Source organism: Tachysurus fulvidraco, chromosome 4 (assembly GCF_022655615.1).
Source record: "Tachysurus fulvidraco isolate hzauxx_2018 chromosome 4, HZAU_PFXX_2.0, whole genome shotgun sequence".
In the NCBI taxonomy this organism is placed as follows: Eukaryota; Metazoa; Chordata; class Actinopteri; order Siluriformes; family Bagridae; genus Tachysurus; species Tachysurus fulvidraco.
In genome coordinates, this window is record NC_062521.1 from 2679130 (window position 1) to 2691907 (window position 12778).

At 39.6% G+C, this 12778-nt stretch overlaps 2 protein-coding genes across 2 annotated transcripts in view; one reads left to right on the top strand and one right to left on the bottom strand.

The window, feature by feature from the left end:
- si:ch1073-126c3.2 (uncharacterized protein LOC555816 homolog) overlaps positions 1 to 755 on the top strand; it is a 2631-nt gene extending 1876 nt beyond the window's left edge. The window contains exons 5-6 of the mRNA XM_027165796.2: positions 91 to 217; positions 436 to 755. Of these exons, the coding sequence (XP_027021597.1) occupies positions 91 to 217; positions 436 to 611 (303 nt within the window). The 3' untranslated portion in view covers positions 612 to 755. The remainder of the gene's footprint in view (positions 1 to 90; positions 218 to 435) is intronic.
- A 3732-nt stretch (positions 756 to 4487) lies between these two features.
- On the bottom strand, positions 4488 to 11173 carry ccdc172 (coiled-coil domain containing 172). The gene is made up of 8 exons (XM_027165792.2): positions 10970 to 11173; positions 10457 to 10542; positions 8645 to 8761; positions 7503 to 7668; positions 6896 to 6997; positions 6712 to 6814; positions 5198 to 5279; positions 4488 to 5007 (listed from the first exon to the last, which is right to left on the bottom strand). The coding sequence occupies exons 1-8, from the start codon at positions 11067 to 11069 to the stop codon at positions 4981 to 4983; spliced, it is 783 nt and encodes a 260-aa protein (XP_027021593.1). The 5' UTR covers positions 11070 to 11173; the 3' UTR covers positions 4488 to 4980.
- Between the last annotated feature and the right edge of the window lie 1605 nt (positions 11174 to 12778).

A 12778-nucleotide genomic window follows, 5' to 3' on the forward strand; every position in this document is an offset into this window, starting at 1 on the left:
TTTGGAACCTTTTTAACATTTCCTTTGCTCTCATCCTGGGATTGCGAACGTTAAACTCGGACGTTGACATTGCGAGCTCCTCACCTTCAGGGTTACGACTTCGGGTTCCTGAGGATTTCCAGGCTGTTCGAGACGTGCGGAAACACCTCTGTCTACGCCACTGGCTACAAGTGGACGACTCAGTACGTGGGCGGCAACAAGCTGGCCGTCTGTAACAGTGAGCAAAAACTTTTTGAATCCTCAAAAGAAATAAGTGCATGTTGGTCTTTATCGAGCACTCTTTTTATTATTCTTATCATTATTATTAATATTATAGAATGTTTATCATGTTTATAATTACTATCATCATAACTAGGTAAACCTGTATCTTATACCTTCGGTCCAATCAGAACAGAGTTTTATATCTTTTTTCTGTTTTCTCGTCTCGCTTCACAGAGAGTGGCATTCGGGTAGCAGGCGCGTCGTCCGCTTACTTCCCTGCGAACCAGGACTGCTGGACGACTAAAAGTAACTCGACGCTGGAGCAGACGATCGTTAACGCCTTCAAAATTGAGCTGGGCACTAAAAACGTTAAGGGTCCTTACACGCATCTCTGTCTGATGTGTGGATAAGAAAAAGTAGCTTACTACTGTATTTCTCTGGTGGGCTGGAAACTGGGAGTAAACATGATGAACGATATCATTAGCATCGTGTTCAGCTTATGCTTGTAATACACGTGTATGGATCTGGTTAATAAAGTAAAGGTGTAAACATGATCTGGAGTCTGGAGTCAATCGCTGGACGTTTCTGGGAGCTCCGACTACGTAAATGATAAACGCCGACCCTTGTTTTTTTACAGTACAGTGCTTAAATAAAACCCTGGGACTCCATCGGTACACCTGCTCAACATAGAGTGTTGTGAAAAATCTTAGTAGAAATAATGAAAGTATTATTCCTTACAATACTATAACCAAAGTAAAGTATTAGGCCTTGCAAAATATTACAATCGCTGTCATAAGATGTATATATGTAGGCGATGTTGTAGGCCAAAGATGTTTATTGTAATCATACAAGTCAGTCAGTCTGAGCTCTCTGATCAACAATGTGTGAGGAAGTGAAAATCAAAATACAAAGTAACATTATAACAGCAAGGGCTTAGCAAAAACAGTAATACAACATAACCGATATAATCAAGAACTTTCATCATAGCAAGAAATGAAATGAAATGAGGAAACTTGCTCATTGTAGCTGTAAAAAAAAGGGATTAATCCTCCACTGTGACCAGGAAGTAAGGCTCTTTTGAGCACATTTATCATAACAAATACAAACTTCTTGTGTAGAATGAAGAAGGCCTTGGGTTCCCAGACCTTAGCTGATAACTATAACTTGTTATGTAGAATGAAGAAGGCCTTGGGTTCCCAGACCTTCGCTGATAACTATAACTTGTTATGTAGAATGAAGAAGGCCTTGGGTTCCCAGACCTTCGCTGATAACTATAACTTGTTATGTAGAATGAAGAAGGCCTTGGGTTCCCAGACCTTAGCTGATAACTATAACTTGTTATGTAGAATGAAAAAGACATTGGTTCACAGACCTAGGTCCTGAGAACAAAGGGGAGGAAAATCCATAAATCTATAGAAACACTGAATTATAGATAGTGATTTAATACCAGATGATCCTGCTTTTTTTTTTTTTTTTACATCTCTATCACTTGCACTGGAAAGGAACCTGTTCCAATCGGTGCATTAGCTACATCTGGTGCGTACGACGGTAAGTAATCCTCGTCCGATCCGGTAGAGTGACACACCCTGGGGAAGAGAGATACTGACGTCGATTCATACTCGTTCACAGATTTCATTGCAACTGTCCTGCTGTTTATTCCTGTTTTTTTTACACACTCTGGTCTGCGACAGATGCCTGTGAGGGTCTTGTAAATGTTCCAGCAGATATATATATATATATATATATATATATATATATATATATATATATATATATATATAGACATGCTGATGATAAACAGAGGTGAAGGTACCAGGATGTGAACAAGAACGACACCTGACATCATCACGTGTTGAAAGTATTCCCGAATGACAAGCGACGTCCAGATAGAGTTGAGAGGAAAAGCGTTCCCCGAATCCCGACGATGATAATACCATCTGAATCAATCAAAGAGAGCTCTCTGTGTGGGAGGGGCTTAAGCTCTATCGTGTCAATCAAAGCGGCAGTAGCCAGTAGTATCACAAGCGCGTCTGTAAGCAAATGTACATGGGATGAGTTTGGATAGCGCTTTTCTCCAGGACGTCTCTTAAAAAAATAAATAAATAAAAAAACACGTGATGGCTTGGATCGGTAGCCGATATGATATACTTTAAGAGAGACCTCTCCAGGGTGGAGACTAAAATGAGGATGGAATTTAATAATAAAAGCTCTTCTATAACGTTAATTATGTATATGCAGATTTGGATGCCGGGGTGTTTTATTCCTCTAAATAACAACAACACATTGACTTTTTGTTTTTCTTGAACGAGTCACTTCCTGTTATTATATCATTCGTGTTACAGCAACCATCATTTCCTCACGTACCGTAGCGGAATTTATATTTAGAATCTTAACAGAGGTACGACATGCTCGCAACGGAGACTCTTCCGCTGCTCTGGCGGACTCTCGTCCGTACGAAAAAAGCGCATGAACGTGAACCTGTGATTAGTCTCGAAGCTGCTGAGATAGAGAATAAATCGTCACCAATCAGAATAAGTATAAGGTGGAATAAGATCCTAAGAGTCCGCCGTGTGTTATATATCCGATACGATCCAGACTGACTAGCGTCTAGCCTTGTAATTAGCATACAGTAAGATGAGAGTAAGTGGCAAGTACGTTCACTTTAGTTTAATGTTAATTAAAAGGATACGGCAAATTAAAAAAAAAAAAATCAATCTAAATACTTATTAAAAAATGCTGGAACTAACATACAAACCCTTAGTTAAATCACGGGGTAGTGATGTACGTTTGCGCACCGAGGTGCGCGATGAATAAACTGCAATCAGCGCCTGGTAATTTGTGTAATTCAAAGACATGGATGGATGTCTTGCCCCAATTACACCAGGAACAAGAAGTGGGTAAATATTTGCGAGACACCAGTGTTTATAGAAGCAGCTTTGATTGCGCTGAGTATAATAGCTCTAATTGCAGGGGTGGAGAGTTTCTTCAAGAGCATGACACATCATCCTCTACATGATTACAGCCCATTAATTACACACAGGGAAGAGAGGAACAAAGCGCGTCGGCGTCTCGCGGGCCTCAGAGATGATCCTCGCGGTGTCGGTGTCGCAGAGTCGGTTTACAGCTGGCTGTGTACGGTGGCTTCAGGAAACACACTGAGTTAGGACTCCAGAAATCAGGTGTGTTTGGTCACATGATCTTATTGAAGTCGTTCGGGAATGTTCCCGAAAATTCATTCAGACAAGAGACAAGTTGTTGTAAATACTGAATTTTTATTTAAAGAAAGACACGCTGTAGGTTCTGTTCACTTATTTGTTGGGCGTCGATCAAATCTGTTTACTTATGAGGGTAGAGAGAGAGAGAGAGAAAGTGTTTGTAGAGAGATTGTGTGTAGAGAGGAAGAGTGTGTGTAGAGAGGAAGAGTGTGTGTAGAGAGAGAAAAAGTGTGTGTAGATAGAGAAGAAGAGTGTGTGTAGAGAGGAAGAGTGTGTGTAGAGAGAGAAAAAGTGTGTGTAGAGAGGAAGAGTGTGTGTAGAGAGAGAAAAAGTGTGTGTAGAGAGGAAGAGTGTGTGTAGAGAGGAAGAGTGTGTGTAGAGAGGAGGAGTGTGTGTAGATAGAAAAAAGTGTGTGTAGAGAGGAAGAGTGTGTGTAGAGAGGAAGAGTGTGTGGAGAGAGAGAAAAAGTGTGTGTAGAGAGGAAGAGTGTGTGTAGAGAGGAGGAGTGTGTGTAGATAGAAAAAAGTGTGTGTAGAGAGGAAGAGTGTGTGTAGAGAGGAAGAGTGTGTGGAGAGAGAGAAAAAGTGTGTGTAGAGAGGAAGAGTGTGTATAGATAGAGAAAAAGTGTGTGTAGGGAAAGTGTGTAAAGAGAGAAAAAGTGTGTAGAGCGAATGTGTGTATACTGTGTGTAGAGAAAGTGTGTAGAGAGAAAGAATGTGTATAGAAAGAGTGTGTGTAGAGAAAGTGTGTGTGGAGAAAGAGTGTGAGGAGAGAAAGGGTGTAAGTAGAGAAAATAGGAGTGTGTGTAGAGAGAGAGTGTGTATAGTGTGAGTAAAAACAGTGTGTACAGAAAGTGTGTAGAGAGAAAGATTGTGTGTAGACAGTGTGTATATAGTGTGTGTAGAAAGAGTGTGTGTAGAGAATAAAGGAGTGTGTGTAGAGCATGGTTGTACAGCATGAGTAGAGTGTGTAGAGACAAAGAGTGTGTGTCTAGAAAAACGGAGTGTGTGTAGAGAGCATGTGTGTATAGTGCGAGTAAAGAGTGTGTGGTTATTCTTGTGTACATATTTCTCTCTGTAATGCTTATTTATTCAATGTACTGTCAGTAAATGGCCACTAGATGGCAGCTGATGAACAAAAAAAAAAATCTCATACACTGCATCTTCAGTGTGTGTGTGAAATCTCAACCTAAAGTATGGACTACAGCTGGCTGTAAATAAAATAATACTAATAAATCTAATAATCATTAAAACAAATGATCTGTAATCTGCACTAATTAAAGACCTCATCACTGTGACCGCTGGATTTTCTGCCATACAATCAAGGCCACAACAGGCAGGAAGTGGACTGTATTTGGGCTTGTCGTTGACAGCTTTGTGCAGTAGAGGGCAGCATTGCGCAGTTTAGTGGAATGAGCGGAGACCGATTCCTGACAGAAACGTGTAAACTCTAGGGCTTTGTGGATCGTTTTGTGAACGCAAAAAAACAAACCATGAAACAGAACACGTTGTCCATGAACGTCAAACTGGGGTAACTGCTGAACAAAAGCGACCTGAGAGGCTCGTCACACCTTCGGCTTCTGTGATAATTCCTGTCGAGAGAGGAACATCGCGTTTCATTAGCGGATGGAATCGGACATCTATTCGTGCTGCCGTTATTGCTTTTCCATAAATAACTGTGTACAAAATGTCACAGATGTTTCAACCTGCCGTTATGAGTTTATGGAAAGAAGTAAAAAGTGACACACAAAAAAACGTGCGATTTGTAACGAGCACAATTACCGAAAGCAAGACGTGGATTTCTGTGCTGAGGGTCGCATGCAGCATCTCCAGCTCCTTATGTGCTTCTAGATCTTTCTTCAGCCTTCCGTACAAACACACACACACGAGTGGGCTAAGCAACAGTAACAGTGAGGCAATGTGACCCTGCAGTTGTCAATTTTTTTGTCGAATTGTTTGTAGATGTAAAACATTTCACTTATCACTTTTTTTTTTTATTCGTCGCTGTCGGGCGGAAACCTCGTATGTCCAAATTTGGTCAATTTCATATTTTTTTCACATATCGATGCTATCGGTCAGTCCCCACGTGGGTCTATTTTTTTTATTATTTTTTTTACAAGTTATTAACCAATCTAATGTCTTGAAAATAGCTCGAGCACAAATCTCTTAACTCCGTTGGACACTTCAACTGTCCGCCTCTTCTTCACTCCGCGGGAGAGCTTCACGGCATATTTCTAATCAAGATTAAAAATCGCAACGAATCAACACGTCTTCCTGAGGTAAATGTCTTCAAAACACTGGGCTCAAAGAAAAAAAAGCTTGACCCCCTCTAGTTCTGGTGCTCATCTGAGGACAGGAATTTAGCGCAAGACAATCCGCTGCGTTGCAGATAAGATACGGCGTTTTTTTTAATATCCTGAAAAATAATGGTTTTGGAGATACGAGGATTCCGCCCGACAGCGACAATATATTACAAGCAACTGTTGAAGTGGTTTCTCTTCTCAGATCACTCTGTATGCACTCGCTATGGTTTTGCTTAAATTTGCTTAAAATGTGTTTACCTGCTTTAACTTGATTCGCTTTTTCTGTTCCATGTTGAGAAGCCTTACGTTTCTTTGCTTTTAATCTGCCCAGTAAGTCGTAGCCTTTTATTTTGACTTGTGTATTATAGTTTTGATGTGGCATGTCACTGTAGTAGCTCCTAATCCGTTTCGTTCGACCCGTTTTTACATGCTGCCTGTTTCGGAGACATTTCGGCGTTCGATTTCACACAGTCGATACCCCGTGTATGAAGCAACAGCTATTTGAAAGTGATTTACGGTTACACCCTGAAGAAGAACCGCCGCGCTGGCTGCATCTTCAGCACCTCCCAGGGCTGTGATCCGGCAGGATGCTAATGAGAGAGATTTGTGTGAACGTCGATGGGCATGTGTATGATTTACACAGCTGTAGGGGAAACAGCTTCCTGCCAGAGACACGCTATCTATTGATCTCCCTCCCCTTCATCGGGGACATGATAGAGCAACTAGACCTTGTTGTGAAGTGGGACCCAACTCCAGACCGGATAGCATGGGTAATATATATCAAAGGCTTAATTAAAAGGATGGATCTGGAGTGGTATTATTTACTGAGAGACGTACGGACACAGACATGAATGAGGGGGGCTGCGTGTGGGTCAAAAAAGATTCTGATTCGGGGTAAATAAACTGCATCTACACTCCGATGGGTATTTGACGTATCGACCGCGGCTTTCGTTCCTTCCCAGGAGCCTTGACGCTTACTGTACATGTGCTTACCTGAGGCAGGTGCTGTCTGTCTGAGGTTTCTGAATGGCGGTTTCCCTTTCGATCTTCAGTGACTCAGTGTGTGCCACTGCCTCCTCCAGCTCCCTCTCCACATCTGTGCACACGTACAATATCGAAACGCTCGTCAGTCAGGATGTTTTAGTCAGTCATGTTTTAGGCAGAATCTTGTTTTCACCTGCTAGTTGTGAGTGAAGCCCCTGAAGCTCTGCACTTAAAGACTGTTGCTCGGTTTGCAAGGTGATCAGCTGCGTCTTTTCTTGCTTCAGCCTCTCGATCTCTGAGAATACGAGCGCAAGGTCATTTAGGTCATTTTACAGTAAAGTACAGTGAGGATAAGAACAGATGAACAAAGTTATAGTGAGAAGTATGAAGCTTTAAATCATGTCCCATACGACAGCTAACTGAAGTCGTGTCTTTCGAGCGTCTGTGAAGCGCTTTTGTCTTTTTTGTTCGCTCAGGTATTTTTTTTTATTATGCACCAAATGTTCCCCAAAACACTTAAGTAAACTATTAATATCTTTTGCTAAAGCTTGCAGTTTCTTATTGCACTGACACTGGAGACTCCTTACATGAATACTGACATTTCTGGGAAAATGAATCGACACCTTCTGACTCGTCAGAACTGAGAATTCAACAGGGAGGGAGTCAGAGCAGACAGTTCAATAAGAGTTCACGTGTCACATTTATAATGTTGGAACCGCCTGATTAAATCCTGCTCGCTAAAACCGGTTCGATTAAGAGGAGCTGAGTCGTGAGCTCCATAAGAATGCGCATCAATCTACCTTTGCTTAGTGCCTCAGATTCCGACTGGAGAGTCTGTATTTCAGATTTGGTCTGGTGGCGGAAGACAAGGTCCCTGTTTTTCAGCAGGTTAAAGTCGCTGTTGAAGGTTCTGATCGTGTTCACAAACTTCTCTTTCTCCTCTGCTACCTCTCTTTTTATTCGCTCCTGCAGGTTTAGACAATAATATATATATATATATATATATATATATATATATATATATATATATATATATATATATATATATATAATTATAGGAATGTAGGGCAACTAATCCTCCAAAACTGATAAATATTTCGTTATATTAACATTTAGCAGAACAGATTTGAAAAACTGGTAAATCTGGACCTCTAGTGGTGAGGTTCTGCTATTACAATTGACGATATATGGAGATGGATCTAGGATTTAATAATAATAATAATAATAATAATAATAATAATAATAATAATAATAATAATAATAATAATAATAATCTCTAGTTGTTAGATCACCTTATGAAATAATTAACTAGAAAATTAAATCTGAATATAAATGTAAATAATAATGTAAATGATAAAATAATTAATAGTAAATACATTGAAATTATTCCACATAATTGCTAAAAATATTATGCATCTGAATGGATTTATTGATTTCCATGTGCGCGGGCGTGTGTGAGTGTGTGTGTGTGTGTGTGTGTGTGTGTATTAAAAGATAAACTGTTAGGAAACTGCTGTGGTATAATATAAATAAAGCACTTCAGGGTGTGTTGTTTTAGTTAAATACTCAACGTCCAGTGAGCCTCACTGTTGATTATTTTCCTATAACAGCACTCCCACAAGTGTTGTGACTGACTGACTGCAGCTTAATAAATAAGAAGAATTACAAAATCTTTAATAAGATTGTGGATTTTACTTTATCATCTCACAGAGATTTCCAAGTATGCAAAACATTTAAGTGAGAAATCATTTAGACTTCGGTGTAATTTCTCTCAGCTATTAAAATGTCGAGTGAAGAACATGGCTCATTTGGGATCTTCATTATCTTTCCTCTGCCTCTATTTATTTTCCAAACTGCCTGCTTCCTTTCCCTGTTTTATCCTCTTCATATTGGCAACAAATTGCCGAAATTAAAATAACCACGGCGATAACTCTGTACGCACCATCTCCTCTCTGAGCCCATTCTGTTGCTCGAGCAAGTCCGTCTTTTTCTTCTCCATTTCTTCCTGTTGTCTCTTGTTCAGTTTGAGCTGCAGCAAAATTTCAGACTCCAGCTGAGCCTGGGAACAGATTTGAGTGAGGTTCTGCATCATGGAGCGGCAATACGCTTTTAATTCTACAACCGCGGCAGTGCTGTGATACACAAGGTTTCGGTTGAATGTTAGTACATGTTAAGAGCGACACCAAAGGAACACAGACGGTGTGTGTGTACGGTGCTTCCTCCTATCGTTGTTTGGAGGTCGAGCTGTAATTGGAGTAATCATGAAAGCCTGCGTGTCATTAAAGAACTGCGTGATGTTCCTATATCAAGTCAGTCAAGTGTAAAAGACACACTAAGTCATTTAGGTAATTGTTCCCACAATGCAGTGTGAGCATAATGAGAGACCTAACATCCAAAAAAAAAAAAAAAAGTCAGAAATGATCACATTTTATAATTTAAAATAATACATTGTCCTCTCTTTGCCTTACACATTCATTCATTCATTCATTCACTCATTTTCTACCACTTATCTGAACTTCTCGGGTCACGGGGAGCCTGTGCCTATCTCAGGCGTCATCGGGCATCGAGGCAGGATACACCCTGGACGGAGTGCCAACCCATCACAGGGCACACACACACTCTCATTCACTCACACACTCACACAATACGGACAATTTTCCAGAGATGCCAATCAACCTACCATGCATGTCTTTGGACCGGGGGAGGAAACCGGAGTACCCGGAGGAAACCCCCGAAGCACGGGGAGAACAAACCGGTCCTTTTGTGATGTTTCGCTGACTGAGCGGACTTTCAGATAAAGGCCAGGCATAAAACATTGTTGTTAAAAAAATCCCATACATTCAAACTAACTTTACCTGTGCACAGCGAAGCTAATTTGCATAAAAACACGCCCACAAATTACCATATATATGGATAAACCTTCCCTTTCTAGCGGCCTGTTTGCTGTAGACGCCATGCTGCATGACAAAATTTAAGAGAAATACAATAAAGTAGAGCTTTTGGAAGTGCAGTGACACAAATATGGCTTATTTCATACTATTAGTTGATTATTTATTTCTCTTTTTTTTTTTTAGATGTTATAACTGTGTCCTTTATTCCTTTATGCCAATTCCTGTGCACGGTTTAATAAAGCCGCGTGTCGAACACATCTGTGAGAGATACAAGAGCACAACGCAGGATCTATAAAGGGTTAACCGGACTAATGTAATCTAGCGGAAACAAGCGATTGATTTTGCACTGCCGCATCCCATCGATCCTCTTCATCTTTAATGAAGCCCTCCAAATAGATGAAGAGTATCAGTCATAAAACAAATCACCCATATACTAGGCTACTGTGCATGCAGATGGGATTAAAACTCGTATCCTGCTCCGTCCTGCCCTTCTTCTGTTCTGTTCCACTACCTGAATACGATTAACTGTTCAAACTTAACGTGCCGCTGACACGACGCTCTGTGTTTAATCTTTACAATTGGAAATAGATTGTTCACGTTGGTTAGAGAAGCTGAGACACACCTTGGGTATTGAGAAGTAGGTTTGAAGACAAATGCTATATGAATAATTTTAGAATTCATTTAGGTATTAAGAATAATCACCAAACGAATCATACACACATATTGCTAATGTTTTATAAACCAGATGTGTTTCGGCAGTCCTGGAATTGCACCGATCCCCAGATAAATGACCGGAAATCACAAGGAAATTTATTCGAGCCGTGGATCGAACGGAACCGAACGGAGAGATAAAGCAACCTGACCTTCTCATCCAGTTCAGTATACGCACGCTCCAGCTTCTCGGTGAAGGACTTGATTTCCTTCTCAGCCTTAATGATGGATGATTTTACTGAAAGAGAAAACCATTAAAGTTCAGCGTGATAAAACTCTAGGTATGGTCCGGGATAAGGCAAGACACAACAGATAAACAGGACATTAAAAAGATTCAACTGTTCTTAATTGAAATTTTTAAGCTATTTTTATGACAAAATTGTTTGAAACATTATCGACAATGAAAGCCCCGCCCACGTCAAGCCCCCTCCCCCCACGTCATGTCGAAAATGTCGTTAGTTTGTACACATTTTCTTGGAGAAATGATATTCATTCGCTTTTCTCCTGTAAATGTTTTGAAAAATATTTCCAGTTCAGAAAACAATAATGAACTAAATATCATCAATCAAATGAAATAAACTGTAATACGTCGCCTTAACAGTCGTAATATTCGCTTCTGACTGACAAACGCGATTAGCGCTAGTTAGCTAGTTAGCTAACGTTACCTTCATGGAGCTTTCCTGTGTTTTCGGATGTTTGTTGTTCAGCTAACAAAATCTGCTGATATAGAGAATCCAGACTCACATCATTAACATCTGTACTCATATTTCTTTACAATTTTTCTCAAACGTTTGCCTAAACGACTTGTTTGATGAAGGAATTAACGGATCTGTTCAGTGTATCAGATGAATCGATGAGTCGACTCACTAATCGACTCCCACGCACTTTTATTTCTCTTCAAAACCCGTAGAAAACGGCTCTTCAGAAGAGTGAATCGGCTCAGCTAAAAGTGTCGAATCCTTAAGAAAGACTCATCACTAGGGGACAGTTGAAAATTAAACATTGTGTAGACTGAGAAAAAAACAAACAAACAAAAACAAACTATATATGCATGTATATGATAGATAGATAGATAGATAGATAGATAGATAGATAGATAGATAGATAGATAGATAGATAGATAGATAGATAGATAGATAGATAGATAGATAGATAGATAGATATCTATCTATCGATAGATAGATAGATAGATAGATAGATAGATAGATAGATAGATAGATAGATAGATAGATAGATAGATAGATAGATAGTTCCTGTGAACATATTATTGGGCTATTACCCAACCATAATAAAAAATAGGGCATAAAAATTTTGCACAAATATCAAATCTGTTTATACAGAACCGTTAGTATATATCTATTTATTTGAACTGATAAAATGGATAATAAATTTGTTCTAAAATTTTCTGAAATCTAACATTTTCTGGCTCTGAAACATCAGTACCAAATATGATCCACACATCCGTACTTTCTCACTCGTTCCAATTCCAGCACTGCCTGTAATTTATCACAGATGTGCTCCTGGGTCCATTAAGAACCACCAACCTCTGAGCTGTTTCGCATTTAATAAGCACAGTCAGCATTCAATAACTGTAATCCTGTGCCATTTGGCTCTTCAGTGTTCATCACATCATCCTTCACCTCGTCCAATTTCCAGGGTATGGTGTTTGATCCGAAGCCACGAGGCACATTATAGTGTGAACACTCACTCGTGACCGAGGCTCCATCAATATCGACTCAGGCTTTTCATATGATTCAGACTGATACCTTTTAACCGTACTCCTTCTTTTCCAAGACCTGCTTACTCATCGTGACTGCACAATTAAAATAGGATTTTCCTGATACCGGATCATGTACACACTCGTAAATCACAATCGGAATTGTCACTAAACTCGATAGCAAAGGATACAAATCAGTCTGGTCATTAGAGCGGTAAATTTCCTGAGCACTGCTTGCCAAAAGTCTGTAAGTAAACATATCACTTGGCACTTAAAGTTCATTAAAATAGAAGAGAAGCACATTGATTAATATGTGCATTTAAAATCGATTGTGCTTCACTACAGATCTACTCACATATGATATGAAAAATGTTACACCAGGCCGTGAGCTAAAATGCATCTAGATCGATCAATGACATGTAAATTATATGTTACATGTGCAAATATCTATTTAACAGAGGAAATGAATTTTGATTTGTATTCAATAGTGCTGGAAAGAGTCTTCATTAGTCAAAGAACAACACATCATATGTTTATCCATTTAAGATGCTGTTTAATGTTGTTGATTATTGATGAAACACTTCAGAAGTTATAGATGTTGTCCTGGAGCTTCATCCACCTCTAGATTTGATCTGTCTGTGTGTTTTGAGATGCTTTTTTTTCACCATTCTTGTAAAGATTGGTTATTTGAGATAGTGAGATAGTGGTTGAGAAACCAATCTGACATCAGCGAGACGATTCATCTAATGATCTATGA